Source organism: Danio rerio, chromosome 23 (assembly GCF_052040795.2).
Source record: "Danio rerio strain M-AB ecotype USA chromosome 23, GRCz13ab, whole genome shotgun sequence".
NCBI lineage: Eukaryota > Metazoa > Chordata > Actinopteri > Cypriniformes > Danionidae > Danio > Danio rerio.
The window spans coordinates 30,799,826-30,825,367 of record NC_141043.1 but is presented as its reverse complement, the minus strand read 5'-3'; the positions used below and the strand labels follow the sequence as shown (position 1 = coordinate 30,825,367).

At 37.0% G+C, this 25,542-nt stretch overlaps 1 protein-coding gene and 1 long non-coding RNA gene across 5 annotated transcripts; both read left to right on the top strand.

The window, feature by feature from the left end:
• Positions 1–1,180: 1,180 nt before the first annotated feature.
• On the top strand, positions 1,181–23,613 carry acvr1ba (activin A receptor type 1Ba). 4 transcript variants are annotated; one of them, XM_087305040.1, is made up of 9 exons: positions 1,181–1,342; positions 14,422–14,706; positions 16,318–16,563; positions 16,650–16,880; positions 18,342–18,509; positions 18,597–18,753; positions 18,855–18,979; positions 19,750–19,880; positions 21,320–23,613. In XM_087305040.1, the coding sequence occupies exons 1-9, from the start codon at positions 1,252–1,254 to the stop codon at positions 21,443–21,445; spliced, it is 1,560 nt and encodes a 519-aa protein (XP_087161166.1). In that variant the 5' UTR covers positions 1,181–1,251; the 3' UTR covers positions 21,446–23,613.
• On the top strand, positions 3,452–5,590 carry LOC141380507 (uncharacterized). The gene is made up of 2 exons (XR_015523710.1): positions 3,452–3,692; positions 3,825–5,590. It is a non-coding gene; the product is annotated as an uncharacterized LOC141380507 (long non-coding RNA).
• Positions 23,614–25,542: the final 1,929 nt, after the last annotated feature.

Sequence of the window (25,542 nt, the reverse complement as noted above, 5' to 3'; positions counted from 1 at the left end):
AATGTGTGAGTGTGTGTGAAAACGTAACATTCAGTAGAGCATTTAGTTATTGTTTAAGACTGTTTGGTATTTCAGTCATCCTCACACAGTAGGCACTTTTCGTCTTCTTATAAGTGACCAGCAGTCTAAACCTTCTCTGGGTCATTGAGTGTAAAGATTTTGGACATTTTCTCGGACACTTTAATGCTTCCAAATGGTTTGCTGTATAAAACACCAATGTCTTGAGGTTGCTCAGTATGATGCAATTTACTTTCTATGTGCGATTGGACATTATTTACAGGACTGATTTTTCTAATCCCCATAGATAAGAAAAAATTAAATAGTTGAAGGAAAGTAGTGGAGAAAAAATACCAATACAGCACTAAAAATGTACTCGACGGAAAGTAAAAGTACACATTCTTAAAACTACTTAGTAAATTACAATTCCTGAAAAAAAGTCAAAGTAAATAGAATTTTTGTAATTTGTTACTTTACACCACTGAAAACAACTTTTTGTAATCGTATCGCAGTCTGATTCACCAGAAATACGACAATGTAAAATATTAGTGAATCAGTATGTGAACTATTCATGTGACAAAAATGTTTAGGAGAAGCTAGTATTTTTTTTCTCCCCATTTTTCAGCCTTCATCTCACATCAATCATTTGTTGAACTGAATTTAATACACACACACATATACATACATACATATATATATATATATATATATATATATATATATATATATATATATATATATATATATATATATATATATATATATATATATATATATATATATTATTGCTTATAACAAATATAAGAAACATTATTTTGTATCTGGCAGCATCGACCAATAATGTGGCATCAAAGCCTGGAAAAAACTGCTTTTATAGGAAAAATAATGTCCTCGATACAACCCTACGTTTCCCCATTGCTTAAGAATCAGTTTTGATTGCCTTAACTCCGTCAACTAAAGCCACAAGCCAAATGTCAGGAACATAAGATATGACACTGCATAAATAAACAACACTCCAGACGAGACCTCAACTACAGACAGGACCATCGGGCCAATTCACAAATGAGTCCTTGTAAAGAGACATTTCACCACAACAAAGGAGCCCAAGCGTGGAGCCCTCCCCTTTAAAGCTGGGCACACCCCTTTAACCCACTATTGTCTAGCCGAGCCTGGCAGACGGTGTATGGTTGGTCGGTTTGTGGTTGTGTTGGAAGTCTCGCTCGCTTGTCAATATCACACACAACGAATGCATTAATGCTAAGAGATGGGAATGTTGCAGTCATGCCTCCTCGACGAACTGCTGTAGCCTTGCTCGCCCTGTGTGGATTACTGGCGGTCGGCGATGGTGAGTCGGGGGCTTGTGATCGTGTGTGGTGTGTGTATTTATTTATTTGCTAGGCTGATGGTGTGTGGAGAGAGAGCGTGGCCAGGCTGTGCTGTGCTGGACGGGGCAGGCAGGCAGCCTGGCGCTCATCATGGCGCTGTGTCTGGGGTTTGTAAACCACTCATCTGTATCCTAAATTATTCCGTATTCATGTAGAATTGGCTTAGGATGTTCTAGTGAGCTTGATCCGTTACTGTTTTTTTATTTGTATAGATAATTTCGAGGTTGCATTTTAGGATTTAACCGCGGAGGAGCGTTTGCTGCCCCCTTGGAAAATATACCCAAATAAATTCACGTTTAAATAATTAATGTACACACTTCCCCCCTGTTTACAGACGAGCCTGCTTACATTGCTAGTGAAATGTATGGATTTAAGCCTACCTTACGTTTGCAACTAACTTACTATTACATCTCGGTCAAAACTATATTGTTAACGTTAAGTCCTGACTTGAGTTGTAGCACGTATGGCCAAACCTCCCATATTTCCAGAACTTCACAAAACGTCAATTATTGCTAAACTTTTATTTATTAACTTGAAACGCCAACCTTACCTGGTAATTTACACGTTTTGACGAGGGTTCATCCTGTTCCGAAGTGAATCCTGTGTAGTTGATTCGAAGCTTTTCAGTTAATCGGTTGAATCGGTTTAGTTCGTAAACAGGAGAGGGTCGTCCTGTGATTCACCTGAATTACGCAAAATGATAGCATTAGGTTGGTGAATTAGTGTAAGACTTATCTATTGTGTTGATTTTTGTTTTTCCTCTTATGTTTTCTTAAATAATTGTTTTTACTTCAAAGCACTTAAGATTCACAAACATTCAAATGGATTCATTTCTGGACTCGGTTCAGCCAAAATCACTTATAAAATTATGATTTACTGAAAAGAAATCATAACTCACAGGCCAACATAAACTCTTTATTTCAGGTACACATTGGTGCATTTAATACATATCTACCTTTACATTTTTAGATCAATATGAGTTGTCAGAATGGGGAATATTGTAAAAGGATTCATAGCTTTTGAACATTAACAATGTTTATCAAAAGCAAATAATCTCTTTTGTATTTGTAGCTATGTTTTAAAAAAATCTGTATATTATGTGCTGGATTCAATATTTAACCATAAAAATGTAAAAGCTAAATTATCAAAGGACTCTGTAAATGGCCTGCATCATTTGTTTGTTTCCCCCTCACTTTATTACTGTCATCGAGATGTGTAATGTTTTTGTTATTGTCATATTTTTGGTTTAGAAAATGTTTAAAAGAAACAATATACAGTAATAAGTCGGTCTTCCCATTGCTAGTTGTGACATGTAGCTTGTCATGAATTCCAGTGATTCATTTAAAATGACTGGCCTTGTTTGTAGTTATGTTAGATTATATCGTAAATGTTGTTGTCAGTACATCATTTGCTGTGGTGTACCTTGTTTACAAAACAGTCCGGCTGTGTTTCTTAACATTAATCAGCATTGTGTATTTCATCTGATTAAAAACAGTCCTCGTTGACCCCCATTGCCAAGCCATAAGGCCTGTAATGCCATTATTTTAAATGCTTCATTTATTTACAGATTTTACTGGTTCTTGTGTATTCAAGTACATTTGTGTCGTAGACTACGATGGGAAGCTGGTCATTGAGCAAGTTCAGACTCAAGTCAGATTTGGAGTCTGGTCCTTTGTAATGGAAATGTGGGCAATGAGCCCTATTCAGTGGCCTGTCAAGGGAGTCTGCCTTTCTTTTGTATGGCCAAACGGATGGTGGTTACATCCACAGCACAAATAAACATGTCTGTGGTTGCATGGCACAGCATGATAACAGTTTGTGCTTGAAAACACTGGTGTGATTTTTCTGGAGGGACAAAACTGTGTGAGGCAGAGGGATGTTGCTCAGACGATATTGAGAAGAAAATCAGTTTGAAAAAAAAAACTGAGCCACCCTCTTGTAGTGTGATGATAACTCAAGTCTGAGAAGGAAGGCTGTGTAATGAAATGTAACACAGCAGGGGCCATGATTTGAAAAAGTTCAGCAATCTGTGATCTCTAATTGGTGACTCATCTCTTTTTTTTTTACAGAGAATCATAGCACTGTTCACGAATGGTTGTGTTGCACAAAATCCTGCCAAATGCTCTAATAGAACTTGATAGGAAATGCTAAACAGACAGATCCCACCTGTACGTCTGACTGGGTCAGCTCAATGTCAGAGTCTAGCGCGAGAGGCGCCTTCAGGCTGCCAGTGATGGGTTTGCACAGCTGCCGGTAGTTGGACACAGACTAGTGGAAATGAAACAGATTGGCGTCTTCAGCCATGTTATGGTAATTATTTGACTGAGCTGAGGTGCTTCTGCTGCTGCTAAACTCAATTTAGTGTTGCTATGCTCCTGGCTCATCGTAGACTACTTGGTTACTCAGTAAGCATTCTGTTTTTGTTTGTTTTTGATAAACTAGCTTCTTGTGAGTCTTCTAGATGTCCATGTGACGCTTCTCTCAGGCCTGTGTGAGAAAACAACAGCAATGTGATATGGGCAGTGTGTGCTAGGCAGACAGCCGTGAGGCAGGGTGCGTCACTTTCATTCTCTCTCACATTATTCTTTTCCCCTTCGACATATGCAGACCAAACCAAAGTATTATTAATTGTGCTCTCTGCTCTTCCGCATTTACGTTTGTTGAAAAACACTCCTGGAATGACACAATGACCCATTGAAACATACATTTTACTAGTGACTCACATTTTACAAGTGATTAAGTGAGTTGCTTACAAGAAATGACCATTAATGCGTTCCACCCCTCATAACAGCAGCGCCAAGTTGGAAAAAGTGAGTTAATTCTCTACTTTCACAATTCTAGAAATTTATTGATGTATATAAAGATGTGTGTTGTGAAGTCAGGAAGAAGCAGACATTTGAGGCTTGTATGGTGGGAGGGCTCCAGGTGCTGTTATGGAAATGAAAGGGAGCACATTAAGCCATATTTTGCATGTGTGTGCTTGTATATAAGATCAGAGCACGGAAAGATATGTGGGTTCATGGGGAGTGTGTGTGCGTGCGAGTGTGTGTCTGGGGAGGCCGGCTGCTGGGGTTGAGTCCACGGTCACAGCCGACTGAAGCTGGTCTCCGCTTCATTAATGACCTTGATAATGACCCGGATGGCCGACGGGCAGTGCTGGTTACATAGTGACAGACCTTTGTGTGACCTACATTATAGTTCCTGCTTTAAAATAGCACAACTAAATTGATTTTTTTTCCATTTTGTGCTTCAAATATTGTCTTTAATTTGTGTTATAATAAACTGTGATTATTAACATTATTTCATTATACAGTTGTAAAAAAAGTAGACCATGTTCAAGACTCTAACTTCCAAAAAGGCCAAAGAAAATACTATGAAGGCACCATGTGTGTTATACACTATATTTCAAGTATGAAATTTAAATTAAGTACTGCTGGATGATTTGGTCTAAAATTAAAATGAATGATTATTTTATTTTATTTATAATTTTGCACTTCTGAAAACAAAATAAATTATCTTCAGTGTTCTTCATATTAAATGTGGAAAATAGGCAATATCTCTTCTATATAAAATAACTCTTGTATATCCTGTAAATAATATTTGTATTATTTCTTTTTTTCAAGAAATACATAACAGTGCATTTCTTGCATCTTCTGTAAAGAGAATTTTTATTTTAAATGATATTTTTAACCCAAAAAATGTTTGTCCCACGTCTTGGATTGAATATTATACTGACACAACTTTGATTAATGATAACCTATGATAATGATAACCTGTGGATAAAAGGTCAACTAGGTGGTTATGATGCCTGTTAAAGCATTACTGTAATGGAAAATATGCTGTCTCAGGCACAGCTTCCAATCATCGCCATTGTGATGCAAAGTAACACAAAAGTACCCAACAGAGCGGGGTCACGTGATTCCACAAGCAGTAGGGAAAGTAATCGAAAAATCTACCTGGAAAAATTTGAATGATTATAGGTTCTGAATGTCACTTTTGGTAATTTTTCGATTAATCACCCAGCCCTAAACTTAAGTATCTCCTGTTTTCCTAATTTCCCTGTCCAGATTTAAAAACAAAACCTCTGAGATCATTGATGCTAAAATGAAATCATATCTCAAATATTGTATCCAAATGTGAATTGACATTTTAACAATTTTTATCCAAACGCAGGTCAAACAAAATTATCATTATTTATTGTCGAAAAAGAGGAAATATAAAACCATATGGCTAATGAGAGACTTGGACAAGTCATGTTGGCTGCTATTATTATTTTTATCATGTTTAATTTTTTTCATGTTTAGGTCCTTTTTTGATCACTATGATCTAATGATGTATAGTTTACAAACTTTGCATTTTATTTATTACAAACTTTGGAGTAAACTTTTAAAAATCATATACATTCAGCAAGGATTCTTTAGATTGATTAAAGTTTTATAAGTCTAAACTGATGACATTACAGAAGATTTCAATGAAATCTATTTTCTAAATATTTGAATATAATGTAGTTTTAAATTGCTGCTCTTATACCATTGGTTGAACTGTTCTCAAAATCAGCACCAAATCCACATATATTAGTAATTTCAGAAGAATCTAGAGTAATGGGGTATATGCAAACAGACTTTTAATTTCAGTCAACCAGCCCCAGGGCTTCAGATTAATTGTCATCACATACTAAATCGTTGCGTTGATTTCTTTAAAAAAAAAATGTTGATCTTCACTGTCTTTACCCCAGATTTACCCCAGTATTTTCAATAGAATTTCTGCGCTAGCCTGCGACCATTGACGGCACATGCGTTTTAAATGGTCTTTTGTCTCTTTTTATGCTTTAACAACCAAGTGAAAGCTTAAGTCTATTTAACTGATTATATTTGAATTACATTACAACTTCAATGTTGTAAAAGGAACCTTATGAAAATAGTCACATAAAGCTTAAACCAGAAGTTTATCATTGCCTGAAAAACACTAGCTGTGCACAAACACCTTTGCTGCTGTAAACGTACAACGATAAACACTTGAACAATAGTTTGTCTATTTACAAACTACTTCATTTCTTCTATTTATCAGACAAAACTGCATTATTTTGACGGCATGAAATGTTCTGTGGCTGCTGCACTTTAAAACAGAAAAAACTGAATGTTTTCAGGCAAAGAAAGAGAAATGTTTGCCTCTGGACCAGATGAGTAATTTGACCATAAGGGTTCTGAAGAAGCTCCCCTTCCTTTTGCTGCATTGATTTTGTGAGTGTAGTTTGATGTGTGTTTTAGAGTGCATGGCCTCGTCGTCTGTATGTGTGTGTGAGCGTGCTCTCTGTCTGGTGGCGTCGGCATGTCTTAATCAGCTCCCTGTCTGGGTGCTCAATGGATCTCATTTCAGCTCTATGCATCTTGGGTAACTGCACTCTCTCAGTCTGCCCGCTCTCAGTAGCCCCTGGCATCCTGCTAGAAGAGGAGGATGATGGGTTTTCATTATCCAGAGGAGGTGAAGCAAGAGATAATGCCTTCAACAAGAGACAAGCACCGCTCGGGTCGTCCATTTGTAATAGATATGAGAGGACTGCTTGTGTCGCAGGGGGCAATATTTGCCTCTGAGTGTTTAAACCACAAACCCTGTGAGCTCTTCTTAATTCTCACTTTGACCCCAACATGGAAAGCTAGTGCTCATGTGAAGGAGAGGTTGTGAAATGTGTCCAGGCTTTAGTCACAGTACCAGTAATGTGAAGTTGTTTGCGGCTTCAGTGTTGACTAAAGGCTTCCCCTGAGCCTGACTATGATCAGCCAAGCGCACTCTTAATGGCAACGATTTCATTCACGTCTTCCCGCAATGGTTTTCATTTCCTGTCTGAACAAGAATGGAATGATAGGAACTTCACACTGGCATTGAGATTTTGATGTTGTCCTTTACTGAATTCCCCTCTTTTCTGTTGGGTTAAGCCGAGTCTAGACTGGGGTTTTAAGGTCTGTCTCTCTGCTAGTCTCTCGGCCGAAATCCCATCGCAGCTGGGGGTTCTGTAAGTCGCCCTCTGTTACCTCTCTGTGTTCTGTCCTGGCATATCTGTTTTCACCGGCAGCTCTTAAAAGCATGTTGGGGGAGTCCCCTACCCCCCAGCCACTCTAACAGTAAAACTGCACCATCCTCCACCGCACAGCCCACTCCCATCCTTTGTCCAGACACAGCCTGCCCAATCCCTCCTCATGTCCCCTTAATCTCCACACAAAGAGCCAGTGTAAGGCCACCAATTATGCGCATACAAGACCTCGCTTGGCCTGAACTGCTCACGTTACTCTCGCTGTAGGTTTTGGAGCCACGCTCGCAGTTTTGTCGACATGCCTTGCCTAAACTTTGATTGGTCTTTTTGAAGTCTCTCAGACTGTATTGCTGGAATGTGAGTGGAAAGAGTGTCGGGTTTCTGTAGCTCAAGTGATTTAGTGTTTGATAATGGTGTTGTGGAAGGTTTGGTTTAGCAGGTTAGCAAATTCTTGCAATTGTAAGACATGAAAGAACACTTAAAAATACGGTAAAATAAAAAGATTGTATTTCTCATTACATCTTACAACGTTTGATGTAGAAACATCACTAACTGATTTTAAAAGTAAAAAAAAAAACATTCTTTGTGGTAAAAATTTGCAGTGGGACTGTAGCAAACAATTCAGAATAGGATTTGATGTAGTTAATGGATTTTAAAGGGACTGTTTTAAGCAGAATCTGTACTAAAATTAACAACATCAGCCTGGTCTGTCTCTTCGGTCATCAAACCAGAGATCATTATGCATCCCTAAGTTGAGGCTAAAATGCAGGGGTCACCATGCTTTCACAGTAGCTGGTCTTAGAAAATGGAATGCTCTACCCCCTGTATTAGATTTATATAATTTCTCACGCGTGTGGTCCAGTGCAGCCTTTACTCAGTCGCATAGTCTTCGCTGTGGCTGATGCCGATGCGTAAGCGCACCTCTCAAAAAAAAAAAAAAAAAGCTGTGATTGGTCGACTTGGTAGCTCTGACCAGTGTGGGCGGTGCTGAGGGCCACGACCCCAATGGGGCGAGTGTTTGTTGCAAGTCGTCCGCGAATTCCCACCTCTGAATGAGCGAGTTTTAGCTATTTGTACATTAAGGTAATATTCAGAAAAACAAAACATCCGCAAAGAAACTCGATTTAGGGGAATATACCATAACCTACTGCCAGCTAGCATTTCTGAAGTGTTATTGCAGAGCAACACTAACAGCATGCAGAAGTATAAATGCACAGCTACACATAAGGCACTCAACGCAGAAGTATAAACCAGCACTGTTTATACTGCTGCTGTTGTATAAATTAATAGCCAACTCTTTTGTTTATTTATTTACTTTTTGACATGATTTTGTTGAAAATATACAGCCAATACATTTGAGGGGTTCCTCGCACACACTGCAAAAAAAAATTTTCTTACTTAGATTTTTTGGTCTTGTTTCTTATCCAAATATCTCAAAACTCTTATATCAAGAAGCATTTTCCAGGCAAGCAAAAAATATTGTCGTGTTTTCAGAAATAATATGCCAATACTAAGTGAGTTTTTCCTTAAAACAAGCAATATAATCTGCCAATGGGGTAAGCAAAATAATCTTGTTTTTCCTTTTGACATAAGATTATTTTGCTTACCCCATTGGCAGATTATTTAACTTTTTTTAAGGAAAAACTCACTTAATTTTGGCATATTATATCTTAAAACAAGACAGTATGTCTTGCTTGTCTAGAAAATTCTGTTTGATTTAAGAGTTTTTAGATATTTGGACTAGAAACAAGACAAAAAATCTAAGAAAAGCATTTTTGCAGTGCACGTTATTGGCAAGTTGATAAGTGTACTATGCCAAAGTGGAGAGGAAATATCATACTGAAAGGTCTTATGGTTGACCCAAAGAGAGACATTGTGATGTAGTTTCTTAGTGATTGGACTGGCTTACTGTCATTTAAAGCCAATCAAGTGTGTTTGAAGAGCACTTAAAAACTGAAGGGTGCAATTTCTGTCACCATGTAGAATTTCATCATCTTCCATTAGTGGATGAAACGCATCCATATCCCCAAACCACACTATTAGCTGGGTAGGTTTGCTTTGACCATTTGTTTTGGTTGCTCGAAAAACTTTTGACCGTATCTTTACATTTTTTTGTTAATAAGCCAACAAATGGTTACTTATGTGTTACATAAGAAAAATAAAGTCCTAATGAAAACGCTGGTTTAGTATAGCCTGTATTAAACCCAGTTTTCTTCCCTTAAGCATTTTAACAAAAATTACACACTTCAGATGTAAGCATAGTTATCTTGATTGTGATTAATGAGATCTCTATGATGCGCTTTCTCAGACTACTTTGGAAAGAGACTACGAAGCAATTACGGTCATTCTATTTGCCGCCCGGTGATTTAATGATATCGCGTGTGCTCCATTAGAGGGTTATTATGGCACCGGGTTGTTTTTCCTCTCGCTATCAGGGCCTGGTTACCTCCATGTAATCTGCAGGAAATTCCTTGTGCATGTGAACTTCAGTTGACTTGGATCCGCTCCACTAACGGTTACTGGCAGTGTGCTTCGATGTCTGTTAGATCACAGCCTTTTTAAGATTTATAAAGAGTGCACAAACACCCTCTCGCACTCCCTTCTCCTGCTCTATGACATTTGACACGCACACCCCCACACGCATACACACGGTGAAAAAGCGAAGTTGACACTTGTTCAGCAAGGGTGTGGTTCAGCCAATAGCATGTCATGAGTTGTGCAATAAACCTGTGTGCGAACAACTGTGGGAGGAAGTGTAGTGAGTCAGATCAATTAAGTGTGTGGAGTGAGATGAGTGACAGTAAGAGTACAAGGTAAAAACAGAGGACCGAACATGTGGGAAAGCGTTGAAACGAGAGGATTAGAATAGAACTTTCTTGACAGGGGCGCTCAGAAAAGACTGCATTAAAGAGCTTTTTGTCACTTGGTGGGTCCTGTTGTGATCAGCCGTCGAGCCGTCTGAACTCCCTGTTATTTTCAAACCACTGCAATTTGTCTTAAGTGGCCTGCTATTGTATGCGACTCGGATAAAATCGAGGGCGCCGGTGAAGTGTGAACACCACCCTCCATGTCATGACCTCGGCAGTCTGTGTACCAGCCGTGGACCATCATATCCTGTCTGAGTTTGCTTGATCTGCTGAAGAGACACATAACTACACAATGGTGATGAAAGTTGAAAATGGTGACATAAGGAAAGATGATCACCACCACAATAACTTTTTGAACTGCCCTGAAGAGTGTTATTTATACCATCTGACTTTTAAGATCATGCTGTAGGCACAATGAAAAAAAATAGATGTTATTGTGATTGCATACTGAAGTTTAGATGTAACTTTGATTACATTTCTAGATTACACTGGTATATGTTTTTTTTTTTATATATATATGTGTTTAAATAGTACATTTTTAAATAAAAAGCATGTTTTCATGGCTTTAAATTGGCAGATTTAACTTGCGCAAATGAGCGAATGGCTTTTAATTCTTAAAAGAAGCATTTTATTAAAAGACCAGTTGGGGGAAAAAGTCCATACGTTTTCCAATAGAAAAATTAACTTACTACCAACTAAGTTCAATCATATTGCTATTTGTTATCATCTTTGCACCATGGTACCACCACCAGTATATCTTTAAGTGATCTGACAAACTTATACTTGTGGAATGCCCTATTTTAATGTTATCAGACATCTATCAGACATTTATCTGGAGAGATTTTAAATAGATTTAAATGTGAATCCTTTTATAATTGTACAATTTTTATTAAAAGTAAACTTTAAACTGTTTTAGATTTTTTTTCTTCTCTTCTTCTACTTATAATTATTATTATTATTATTATTTATCTATTTTACCTTGTGTATTATTTATTGCTGTTGACGACTTTTAATTAGAATATTTTTATAATTATAGAAAAGTGGCATTTATAAAACGTGGTGAACTTGATCTGGGTTTTTTTCTCTATAACATATCCAGAGAAGCTGAAATGGCAATAAACTCAAAATGATCTCACTAGATAACAATAATCCAAGCAAATAACTTGCTTCAAAGTAGTTACAACTACTTGTACCCAAATACTTTTTTATAATCCAATTGATTGCTGAAAAGCCTTCTGGAAAACACAAGTCGATTAATTGAAATTTGGAAATAATCCAATATACCAGCCAAAAAAAAATAATGTTTAAATTTGCTTTTTCTGTTTTTATTTTCGTTTAAAGAGTTCTGAAACTGGTTAGTGGATGAGACTAAATATTAACTAACATACGCTGTTTTTTTAAAAGCTTTTTAAAATGTTGCTAGCTCCAGTGACATTGCTATGATCTAATGCAGTGTTTCTCAACCACATTCCTGGAGGACCACCATCAATGCATGTTTTGGATGTCTCCTTTATTTGTTGCACCCATTATATTTCTTTCAGTCTCTGCTAATGGACTGATGAACTGAATCAGGTGTGTTTGGTCACGGAGACATGGAAAATGTGCAGAGCTGGTGGTGGTCCTGGAACATGGTTGAGAAATACTGATCTAATGCATATCTGAATGTATGTGTCAGTTGCATTGCAATGTTTAGGTTTATGTAAACAAGTTGCAGAATCAGATTTTTATACATGCATACTGATTCCTTCTTCACACAAATAAATTAAAATCAATCATTTTTTTACCATTACTGGTGTGTGTTACCTAAACAATGACATAATTTCCTGTTTGATAACAACAATTTGATCCATTATTGCAAAAATAATCTAGGCAGTTGCAACTGCTTTTGGTTGCAGAGTAAGTTTCAGCATGAAAAAAAACAAACAAATCAAACATGGTTAAGATCAGGTTTAGTGGTTTTACATCACTTGATATAAACGTTCTCTGTTAACTGTCTATTCGCTTCTCTGTTAAAGATTAGATTAGAAGTTATGATCAGAAATATAATGGAATTAAACATATTTACATGGCAGAAATAAATACCGCTATTGCAGCAAAAGTTTAAGATGGCAACTTAAAAATATATTATTATACGTAGCATATAGGGTACATTATTGATTTGGTCTTATTTAATAATATATTTTTAAGTTGCCATCGTAAACTTTTGCTGCGTCAGCAGTGTTTATTTCCACCTTGTAAATATATTTCAAGCTCAAAAGTCATTTTAAAATCTTTTGTTGGGCGACTGATGGTTTTAACCCAAAAATGACTGGTGTGTCATATGAAGAAGATTCAATCAAAGTTTACTGAAGATAGTTTTGCAGTTTCATCAGTAGAACCCAGCTTCAACACTCGCACATAGTTCATAGTTAAGAAAATGTATATGTGAATATTTAAATATTTTAATGTTATAACTAATATTAATTGACAATTCTAAACCATTTGGATATATAATATTCTAATATAACTACAATTCATATAATGCAGATAAATTAATAGCTACAAAAGTCTATTTTGTCTCAAAAATGTCTCAATTTGTAGCCCCAAAAAGAGACTCTAGCTGACTGGTAGTGGCTTTATTGCGTCAGGTTTATGTCATTTTAATCACAACTGATCACAACTTTAATCACAACTGATCCATTGTGGGTTACTCCAACCCAGAATAAAACCTGCTCCAAAGCAGTTTAGCCCTACAGGGCATGTTACTGTGGTCAAGGAACCCGCCCTCTTGAACCCAAAAACTCAGAGTCAGTGTACAAGCCCAAATCCAGCTTTATGCAACAGGTCTATGGCGTTTGAACCAAGTTAGTTAGAATTGTTGTTGATGCTATGCTTGTGGTGCAGGTGTATATATAGTGCTTCATGTTAGCTTGCTTATTTTGCTTAAGTGCATGATCTATTTAAGTTCATATGTCATACAACAAGAAACTATGCCAACCACCGAGAGCTGTTGTCCTCCAACCACAAGTGTGCAAATGTTCATTGGAACTCTGAACGATGACGCTAATATCAGCAATTGTCACCGTAGTTGGCTAATGATGCTTTTGGAAAAGGCACCCCGAGTTGGTAAACAAAAATGACTCATGTTATATATTATGTGAAAAGTTATCATGAATGCTTCAAGTAATCAAACAATACAAAGGGCTAGTGTGAGCTCATTACCACCCAGACCATTCTCTAGCAGCACATTAGGAAAGGTTAAATTGAGTTTTTAATGTGTTTTTAGTATTACTGCTTTTGTAAATAATCGTTTACTTTCTTAGAGGTATGACAGTAGCTCTTAAGTGTCGCATCTTATCATCTTGTTTGTTGTCTTTTTCAAACTGAATTCTGTGACTGTGTAAAAAAAGCAATACTGTCTGTGAAGTATTCTGCTGATATAAAGGTGCTGCAGTGGAGGTCCGAATCTGACTGTCTCATGGCAGCTTCTGCTGTACACAGTGTGTTTGGGTTCATCTGCAGTGGCGGATTCAGTTTCATGTTATGCAGTTTGGAAGCAAACTGAACTCTGCATGCAGACCAGACTTGCCCTTACCCAGTCATTCCCTGCCTTCAAATTGGTTTTGCTTGCCCTCTGGTGGACATTTTGACTCACTAGGACAGCTCACTTGAAGCATCCACTAAAGCAGACATGCCCAAAGTAGGGCCCGCGGTTCAAAGTTGGTCAATCGTAACCTTTGATTTGGCCCACAATCCCATCTGAGAAGAAAGTGAGAATGATGAAGAGGTTTGGGGGGGTGAATGCCTTCAACACAGAGATGGTCATTTCTGATTTGATTTACACTTTTTTTTGTTGTTCTATGCTGCTCTACAAAAACTGAAATCAAATGTTTCAATTAGATGCTGATTTTTTTATGTAAATATGGTCACTTGACGTATAGAGGACTATGCAGAAGACATCAGCGAGCAAATCAAGGCAAAAACTAGCGTAATTTGGCCAACTAACCTTAATCAAGTTTGGTTTTTGGCCCTTCATTAGAAAAAGTCTCGGCACCCTGCACTGAAGGAAGTCAACACATCCTCATTTATAATCAGATTTTATGAGGAAGACGCACACGTTTTTTAGAGTCCTGTTTGAATTTGTGATCTTTGTGTCCCTCTCTAGCTCTCAAGTGTAACTGCACTGCTTGTGAGAGCACAGGGTATGTGTGCGAGACAGATGGGGCCTGCATGGCCTCCACATCCTACATCAATGGGCAGGAAGAGCAGCAAGTACGGATCTGCATCCCTCGGGTCAGCCTGGTTCCTCCTGGACAGCCCATCTACTGCTTGAGCGCTAAAGGCCTGCTCAACACGCACTGCTGTTACACAGACTTCTGCAACAGCATCAACCTCCAGATTCCCAATGGTAGCAGTACAGGCCAAACACAATACCTTTCAAATGTTTGGGGTCAGTAAGGCTTTTTTTAATGCCTTTTTTTTCTTTATTCAGGAAGGATCAATGGAATTATGTGACATCATTTACTACAAAAGATTTATATTTTAAATAAATGCACTTTTTTAAAAATTTCTATTCTTTAAGAGATTTTCGAAAAGAAATCTGTTTTGTGTTTGTTAAAAATATTAAGGCCGTTTTCTCTATGAATAGTATTTTATGTTTATAGAGTTACAGAAAAATGAATTAAAAATTCAGGTTTGCTATCCTAAGTAAATTAAATTTTAAAATGCATTAAAATATTTTGGTCACTTTATCTTGATGGTCTGTTTGTTGAATTTAAGTTACATTGCATCTACATGCCAGCTAATTTTCATTAGATTATAAGTAGAATGTTAGGTTGGGGTAAGAGTTCATGTGAGTTAACATGTATCAACAGATTTTAAACAGACATTCGACTAATACTCAAATGGACCATCAAAGTAAAGTGTTACTGATATATATATATATATATATATATATATATATATATATATATATATATATATATATATATATATATATATATATATATATATATATATATATATATATAATTATTGTTATTATTATTTATTTTATTTTTTTTAACTGTAGTAATATTTTGCAGCATAAGTGATTTATTTTATTTTTTATTTTTTTTAATAAATGCAGCATTGGTGCATGTACACATTGCTTTAAAAAATGTCTTGCAACCTCAAACTTTTGAATAGTAATTTTAGTTGGCAACCAAAATGGAATTTTATTTACTGCAATACTTGCTTTGTTATGTAATCTGCATTGTCAAAATAATGAAATGTGGCATTTGACATTTACTTCTGCTTTCATTGAACACTCAATTTTTTTATTAATCTTATGAAAATCTTAGAATTTAACTTCACTGTTAAGCTTAATGTTAAGCAAATTGAAAGATGAAAATATATAATTTTTTATAACATTGGTGTCCAAGCCAGTTCCTGGAGGGTCACAGCTCTGCACATTTTAGTGCTTACCCTAATTAAACACACCTGATCAAACTAATTGAGTCATTCAGGCTTGTTTGAAACTGCAGTCGCACTGGACCATAGACTTGCGTTCATACGCACATGAATACGTCAGACCGGAAATGCAAGCTTGTGCGACACATTTCGCAGTTCGCTGAGTTTCATAGTTTAAGCTTGGTGAACTCTGACCTGTGAAATCGCATTACTTGACTGAGTGAGACCAACCGAGGATCAAAACGTGACCTCTCTGAACAGAAATTTTAAATATGGACCAATCTCTCGCTTTTTTTAAATGTCTAATCTTCTTGTTTAATCCCACTCCTTTTCGCTGCGCGATACGACAGAATTTTGCAAGCTCACTCGAGTGTGACCGCAGTATTAGTGTGTTAAAGCAGGGTTGGAACTAAACTGTGGAGGGCTGCGACCCTCCGGGAACTGGCTTTGACACCTGTGCTTTATAACTTGTATTTTGTATAAATTCAACAGAATTCTTTTTTTTCAATGTTGTTTTTAGTGTTAAAATATAGTAGTCTAGAGAAGTTGACCATTTGTCTCTTTTTAGCCATAACATGAAAATGATCTTCCTTTTACCTGCCTCTTTCAGGGATTGCTGATGGTAAAGGAGGTAGTTGGGGTCCGGTAGAGCTGGTGGCAGTGATAGCAGGCCCGGTCTTCCTCTTTTGCCTGCTGCTTATCGTGGGAGTGCTCCTTTTCCAGCACCACCAACGAAACTATAACCACCGGCAGCGACTGGATGTTGAGGATCCATCCTGTGATCACCTGTACTTGGCCAAAGACAAGACCTTACAGGATCTCATCTTCGATCTGTCCACCTCTGGTTCAGGGTCTGGTAAGTTGCATGTTTATCCTTCTCCTGCATGTCTGAAAAGTGTTTTGCCTGTGTGCTGATTTCTCTCTCTCTCTGTCTCTCTGCAGGGCTGCCCTTGTTCGTTCAGAGGACTGTGGCCAGGACAATTGTACTGCAGGAGATCATAGGAAAAGGTCGCTTTGGGGAAGTGTGGAGGGGGAGATGGAGAGGAGGTGATGTGGCTGTGAAGATCTTCTCATCCAGGGAGGAACGTTCCTGGTTCCGTGAAGCTGAGATTTACCAAACCATCATGCTCCGCCATGAAAACATCTTGGGCTTCATTGCTGCTGATAATAAAGGTAAGACAAGTCATGTTACATGTCATTATGTTCACCCAATAAGTTGTTAAAATAAAATATGTAATTAATAATTTAAGGTCTGAATGAAATGTAAATTATGGTTATTTAAACATTCATTTTAATAACTTTGTAATTGTAGCATTACAGAATTATATTATATTATATTATATTATATTATATTATATTATATTATATTATATTATATTATATTATATTATATTATATTATATTATATTATATTATATTATATTATATTATATTATATTATTAAAGGGGTAGTTCACCCATTACTGAAAATTCTGTCATGTACTCATCCTTCACTTGTTAACCTATCTGAGTATTTTTAATTTTTTTTTTTTTTTGATGCTGGTTGCTAGCACCCATTGCCTTTCATAGTATTCAATTCAATTAAATTCAGTTCAATTCAATTCACCTTTATTTGTATAGCGCTTTTACAATGTAGATTGTGTCAAATTGTATTTTATTACTACTATAGAAGTCGATGGGCAACCAGCATTTATTAAAGTATTTTCTTTAGTGTTCAACAGAAGAAAGAAAGGTTCAAAACCACTTGAGGGGGAGTAAATGATGAGTTAGTTTTCATTTTTGGATGAACTAGCCCTTAAACAGGGTTCATACGGTCATGGAAAACCTGGAAAAGTTTAGGAAAAAAAAAAAACACAGAGTTTTGGAAAATTCTTTTGAAATTAGTTTAACAAATATCTGTATGCTTGAATATAATTCATTTAGTTGTCTTTTACAAAGTATCTGTGTGGTCTTAAACTGTTTTAATGTCTTAAATTTAAAAAACGATTTTAGGCCTTAAAGTCTTAAATTGACATAAATATTGTGTTGTATGTCATAAAATAATAATAAACCGATCTTAATTTTTCTACGTCCATGTAAAGTAACTAAATCGGCCTGACACCTGTTCAAGCGCTAACATTACATCTCAATAAAAGTTATAACAAAGGTTTATTTATCAACTCTATTGACAAATTATGGTTTAATTATCTTCCTCACAACATTTGTTTTTATTTTTTTAACTGGGTCGTTAAGCCTTGTGTAAATATGAAATTTTATTCATAATGGTATTTTAAAAAGTCTTAAAGTCTTAAATTTGACTCGATGAAACCTGTAGAAACCCTGCTCTAGTCTGTCCTTGGCCAATCACATGCCCTCACATTATTAGTGCTGTGTAAGCATCATCTAAATACATTTTACATAGATTTGGTGTTTTATGATATGATGTAAAACATTTGAACGTGCATTGTTTTTTTTATCGTTTACCACATATACGTAGATATAACAATAAAACATTAGGTCATGAAAATTTAATTAACTCATGGAATTTTAGTAGTAAAAAAATGTGTATGAACTGCTTTACGTGATCAAACATTCAGAGTAATTTTATTTCATTTTTTAATATCTTTTTGGTTTAAATATGTTTCTGTTTCTTAGACAATGGCACATGGACACAGCTGTGGCTAGTGTCAGACTACCATGAGCATGGCTCATTATTTGACTATCTCAACCACTACTCCGTCACAATCGAGGGGATGATCAAGTTATCGCTTTCAGCCGCCAGCGGTCTGGCACATCTGCACATGGAGATCCTGGGCACACAGGGTGATTATCAAAATAATATCCTCCAGACTATAATAATTTACAATTTGTCAATTCCTGGACTCACTAAACCATCATGATCTCCTACAGGGAAACCAGGCATCGCACATCGTGACCTCAAATCCAAAAACATCTTGGTGAAAAAGAATGGTACTTGCGCCATAGCAGATCTAGGGCTCGCTGTACGGCACGAGTCCATCACTGATACTATAGACATTGCACCCAATCAGAGGGTGGGCACTAAAAGGTACATCTGGCCCTGTCATTATTAATACTAATGGCTGCTTGTCTTTAAATGTAACTATGAAAACTTTAATGTAAGTTGTTGCTTTTTTTCCCCTTTCTTAGATATATGGCCCCAGAGGTACTAGATGAAACGATCAACATGAAGCATTTTGATTCTTTCAAGTGTGCTGATATCTATGCTTTGGGACTGGTATATTGGGAGATTGCACGACGGTGTAATGCTGGAGGTGAGGAAAAATGAGACCCATCTTACACCCACTGCATCTTAACAGATTAAGCCTGCAATTAATGTCAGTTTTTTCACAGGTTGCATAGAACTCATATAATAGTGGTCTATCATTATGAGCTTCTCTTTAAGATTTTAAAATGAGTAGAGAGTACACTGCCTCTGTAAAATAAAAAAAATCTTTCTTTTGAATTTCTTTTTATTAAAGAACCTGTAAATTAAGTCCAAGGCATTTGAAAAATGTGGAAAAAATATTAAAAAGCCTTTATTGACATGGCTATTCCTTTAAACTGCCTACGCATCAACGTTACCCTGATGAAGTCAAGTGTTTGCCATGTCAATAAAGGCTTAATATTTTTTTTCACATTTTTCGAGTGTCTTGACCTGACTTTTGCTGTTTATTCTAATGAATCCCTTACCCAAAGAGCACTGATCTGTTGTTTAAGCTAGGACTGAGCACTTTGATTTTTAAATATGGAAAGTTGTTTAGCCTAGCAGCACAACTGTTTTCAGCATTAATAATACTGCATTAATATCGAAATATGTTCAAATCAGCACGTTAGAATGAGTTTTAAAATCCACCTTTGCCAGAAAACACTTAAAATTCCTATAATATTTCACAATATTTCTGTTTTTACTGTGTTTCTGATTAAATAAATGCACTGAAGGCTTAATATTTACCATGGTTTTAAAATTCAATGTTGATTGCTTTGTATTTTGTTCCCCATGCCAAGAGCAGTAAAACCAAACTCATTCTAACTATCTTCTCAGGTATCCATGAAGATTATCAGCTACCCTACTATGACCTGGTGCCGTCCGACCCCTCCATAGAAGAGATGAGGAAGGTGGTGTGTGACCAGAGGCTTCGGCCTAATGTGCCCAACTGGTGGCAGAGCTATGAGGTAAGAAACTTTATGTGCTAAATCTTATGTTGAGCCTCAGTTCACAAACTTGTATACCTCATAAAACTATGTACTCCTTTAGTGAAGAAAAAGTACATACTTTTGAGTGTGTAACAGAAGCTTTGGGACATACTACTTACTCATTAACAGGCATGTATGTTGCTTAGTTACATCATCTTGATGCATTATCCACATTTCTTTCATTTAAATTGCCTAGGCTACCTTCCCTGCTTGTGAAGTCGTAACATATGGGATACTGTTTCCGGGTCCAAGCTGCTAATCATTTGAATTGAGCAAATACTTGTTTATTGCCACGTTTTAGTCCTATCACACATTGAAGTGAATTTTATTTTAGCTGGGCTACTTATAGTGAGTTTGGATTAATCTGATTGGCTGACTATTAATTGTAGATGACAGACCAGCTGAGATGAAACATATCACATGCTCCTCTCAAAATAAGTTTGTGAAACTTTACTTAAAATGTGTTCCATTTGGCTAGATATTAACAGTCATTCAAACAACTTTATCAAAGACTCTCTCTACTTGATGGTTGGTCTTGCGCATCTGCCATGTTTCTCGTTTGTTTACACTTTTTATCCGAGTTTGTGGATTGGACGTAAATTTGATTAGGACTACAATGTATTGTGAGCAATATTAGCGGTTAGAGTACAGACAGTTCCATACTACTTAAATACTATGGTTTGGGATATACTAATTCCATGTTCAAATACTATTTAGGACGGATAATATGTGAACGGTGACGCAGCTTTAGTCTGCCTACTTGATGTCTACTTTCTGTCACAACTGACATTTCAATATCCCCATTTCAAAGCATTTATTCAACTAAAGATAATTGATTTTTAGTTTGTGATGACAATTATTTGATAAAGACTGCTATACTGTGTGGTGTATAAATTAAATGCAAATGAATATTATTGTTACTCTTAATGTCTCTCTTGCCAAGCGACACTCCTTTGCTTGCCCACTGTTTTCAAGCGCATTAGGTGGACATAAAAAAACTTACTGAATTTTCTCGGAAGCATATGGTAGGAGGGTCTCTGTTGTGCTCAGGGGTGAAAGTGTGAGAAATAAAGATTTCTCCTAGCAGGTCTTTGACCTGTAATTGAGATTGCAGAGATTGGCGTTAAGTAATCTGTACAGAACATCGTTATGTACAGGACATGGTTAGTCTACGTTACAAATGAAATTAGTGATAGTAGTAAACCATAATGAGAAAAATAAACTGGCATTGCATTCGCAGCAAACGTTCTTGCCAATTTGAAAAGCCATTTGTCACTACAATATGCTTAAGGCATCCCATCTGAGAATATTCCATGTGGAAATACAGACTTTTAAAATTCAATTCAGCTGTTATTTGTAGAGAGACGTGCGAGAGAGGCTGGGAACCTAATTTTTTTATTTGGTTTTTCTCTCTGCAGGCGCTGAGAGTGATGGGAAAGATCATGCGGGAGTGTTGGTATGCCAACGGAGCGGCGCGGCTTACAGCTCTGCGGATTAAGAAGACTCTTTCGCAACTCAGCGTCCAAGAAGACATTAAGATCTGAAACGCACGGGATGCTGTAGATCCCTGTAGAGACGCACAAGCGAATAAAGACTTACGCCAAAAGCAGCCTGCCAGTTTTAGCCCCCTTTTTTTTTAACCTTTTAAAGTTGTGACGAGGCCTACCTCACCATCTAAGATGAAACTACTGAGTATGAGTCCATCCCAGCCCTTTTCCATTTCTCCAATATCAGCGTTCCCTATTATGGACAAGCCTCCTGCTGATATCAGCACAACCGCCCTCCATGGACTTATTTTGTTATTATTTTGGCAGGAATGACAATTGAACTGTGACAGGCATTCTTATTTTTAAGGTTTTTATTTCACTACTTGTGTCCAAAATGAACTTTTACTGTGTGGTTTTTTTGAACGAATGTGTTGAGGTTGAATTTTTGTCTTCATTCACTAATACAACATGTCATATTCCAGCGTCTACGATAATGTATAGTGCTCTACTGCTGTTGTGAGAATGTGAAAATACGTGGATAACACTGTCTCCTCTTGTTATGACTAGCAATTCATGTACAAAGCTAAGTGTAGCAAAAGACACACCGTGACTGTGTGACAAAGTGGCATTGCAGTTCTTTGTTCCTTTGGAAGAAATGCAAAATAATTACTCTAGTAAAAACAAAACAGCCAGATTATTTTTTCTCAGGCTGAGTTTGTTAAACCTACTCCATCAATGTTGTTACGGATGCTTTTAAATGTTCACAGGGAGCAAATGTGCATGTTTATTTAATTGTTTGCAGGTTCTTCAAATCTGTATTGTGTTTGAACTCTCAATTTTAATCAGAAAACAATTTAGAAAATCTGAAATTTTTGTCATGAGGAAACTCACTACCAGTTGTATGCGTTTCAGAATCAGCTGTTTTAATGGGAATGTTTTAGGATGTTGTATTCTCATTATTCTGGGATGTTGGCATGCTCAACTGCACTGTTGTTATTTGTTTGCAGTCCTTTTAGGGATATAGTTGCGAGTACCACTTCAGAACACACACATGTAAAATACTGATGATACATCATTCTATTTGCCTGCAATATAACATTTAACTTGCATTGAAAAGTCATTCAGTTTATTTTTAAAGTACTACTGAACATTTTTTTCTCATTTTGTTTGGGGTTTGATAATTTCGGGCAATGTGACATTGCATTACTAGCACATTTGTAGAATGCCAACTTCACTATTCCCTCCATACTTTTGTAGCTTTACTTCCACCACTGTATTGATCGCAGTCAGAAATCTGCTGATGTTTTGAACTGTTAACTGGAAGATGAGATATATTTATAACAGTAGGTGCGAAAAATAACTGGAGCTTTAGCATTCATTGTCTGAAATGCATATGGAAGGGCTGGATGAGAACAACGGTCGTGTATTATGTGTAACATATTTTAAAAAACGATTGCAGGCTCTATTACAGTCAATTCCTGCATTTTTATACTGTCAAGGTCATATGTTATATATCTGCTCTGGGTAGCTGGAATATGTTTGGTGACAGTAGCATGATTCAGTCAAGCTGAGTGACATCGATTTTAATAATTCTGACTGAATTGTGTTATACCATGGTGCTCTACATCAGTGTTTCTCAACCACGTTCCTTGAGGACTACCAACACTGTATGTTTTGGATGTCTCCCTTGTCTGTCACACCTATTACAGGTCTTTCAGTCTTTGCTAATGAGCTGATGATCTGAATCTGGTGGGTTTGTTTAGGGAAGCATGGACATATGCAGAGCTGGGGGTCCTCCAGTAACGTGGTTGAGTGACACTGCTCTACATCATACACTGGGAATTGTGTCCTTTAGAAAACTAAAGGTTAATTGTTCCACTATTTATACTGTGCTTGCTTTTTCCCCTCATAACTTGGATTTTTAGAGTTGTTTGTAAAACACGTACATCCTTTGCTCAAGACATTTCAGAAAGACATTTGAATGACGCTTGTTTCAAACTGTAGTTACTGCCGCTTTGTGAAGGCAGTTTAGTCTAAATTTCCAGACTTTGTCCATTTTAGACTTGATATTAAGACTTGATAGATGATGCTTTCAATCAAATGCATACGAGTTATTGATCCTAAGGTTCCATGTGTATTTTAAACATGTTGAGAAGAAATCCACTTGTGGGTTCGTTAATATATTGTACATAAATGCTATTCAGTAATAAATCATTTTTTTCTTATTTCTGTCTCGTTTACTTTCTTCAATAACTTATTTTAACAAGTTTTTGTAGCAATTAAACCAGTGGTCTTAAACTCAATTCCTGGAGAGCCGCAGCTCTGCATAGTTTAGCTTCAACCATCTCCAACTCACACCTGTTTAATAGTCTCTAGAAGCTGCGGTCACACTGGACTTTTCTCCCTATAGACTTTCATTCATACGCACGCGAATGCGTCAGACCGAAAACGCAAGCTCGTGTGTCAAGTTTTGCAGTTCGCTGCATTGGAAAGTTCAAGCTTGGTGAACTCTAACCTGCAAAATCTCATCACTTGACTGCCTGAGACCAATCGAGGACCAAAACGTGACCTCTCTGGACAGAAGTTTAAAATATGGACCAATTGCTCACTTTTTTAAATGTCTAAGTATCTTGTTTAATCTCGCCCCCTTTTTGCAGAACCGTACGACAGAATTTCGCAAGCTCACTCTAGTGTGAACGCAGCTTTATCCTTAACACCTTGATTAGTTGCATCAGCTGTGTTTAATTAGGGTTGGAGCAAAACTGCGCAGAACTGTGGCTCTCCAGGAGTCAAGTTTGAGACCTCCTATGCCCGTTAAACCAGGGGTGCTCAACCCTGTACCTGGAGATCTACCTTCCTAACGAGTTTAGCTTCAACCCTGATCAAACACACCTGAACCATTTAAATAGGACTTGAACAGCACTTACTAATCACAGGCAGGTGTGTTTGTTATGGGTTGCAACTGAAATCTGCATGAAGGTAGATCTCTAGCAACTGGGTTGGTCAACCCCTGCGTAAACCATTGTGATCCACCATACAGTTGAAAGATGGTATTAGAAGTTGTTATGTGCGTAGTTCACTCCTGCCTGTAATTATTTCAATTGATCTTGTTTGTCTTTTTCCCTTTTCAGTTTTCTATTGGTTGATTTGTTGACGTCAGGCTTCTAAAACGGACAGAAGTGGACTTGTTGCTTGCTCTATCCCCCACACCACTACAGTTTCTGACAGCTTTTATTGTTGTGTTCTCCTTTCAAGAGTTCATACTTAGCTGATAATCAGTGAAGCGTAATTGGCATACTGTACCGTGAAAGAGCTCTAAGCTCGTAATATCCTCGAGTCTGGGGATCCCTCCTGTTAGGGTGAGAGGAGTTCGAGCTCAAGTAGGTCTTAAGAACTCCCCTGCTTGTCAGAGAAACAAGGGAGAAACCCACATAACACGGGGAAAACATGCAAACTCCGCACAGAAAATACCAACCTGCCCGATAGGATAGTTGCTGTGAGGCAACAGTGCTAGCCACTGGGCCGCCAAGTTGCCCTATCGGAAAAAGGGTGGGAAGTAGGTGAATAGTGATAAGCTCTGGTTATTTATAATGCATTCGTAATCATGTAAGGGCAAATCACGGAGCTAATGAAGTGCCAACTGTGTTGATCATAAGCACGTGATCCTCTCGAAATTAGTTTATGAATAAACCACACTTAAACGTTTGATGTTTGGAATGGGGAATCCCAACCTGCTTGGGGTATGCTAGGGTATGCTTAGGTATGCTTGGTTATTTATTATGTTGTTGGTCTCCCTATCTCGTCATTTTGGATATTTTTTTGATTATGTTATGTTAATAAATAATTTAGTTGGAGCACTTTGGCTGTTGTTTATTTATGTTATGTTGTCTTAGGATAATAAGTCGTATTTAAGTAGAGACTGTAACAGTAGTAAAGCTGTAGTCAAATTATAATCTTGAAGTGATATCTTCACTTTATAATTAATAAAACTGTGGTAAGTTTTGTAGCTATGATTTTACTACAAATAGCACTAGATGTTTTAGGGCATAAGGATCTGTAGTGTCTGCCTCAGAGGAGAGGTATGAACAGTTCATAGACTGGGTGAGAGGTGCCTTGAATGATGTTACCTGTCTATTTCCTCATGCTGGAGCTGT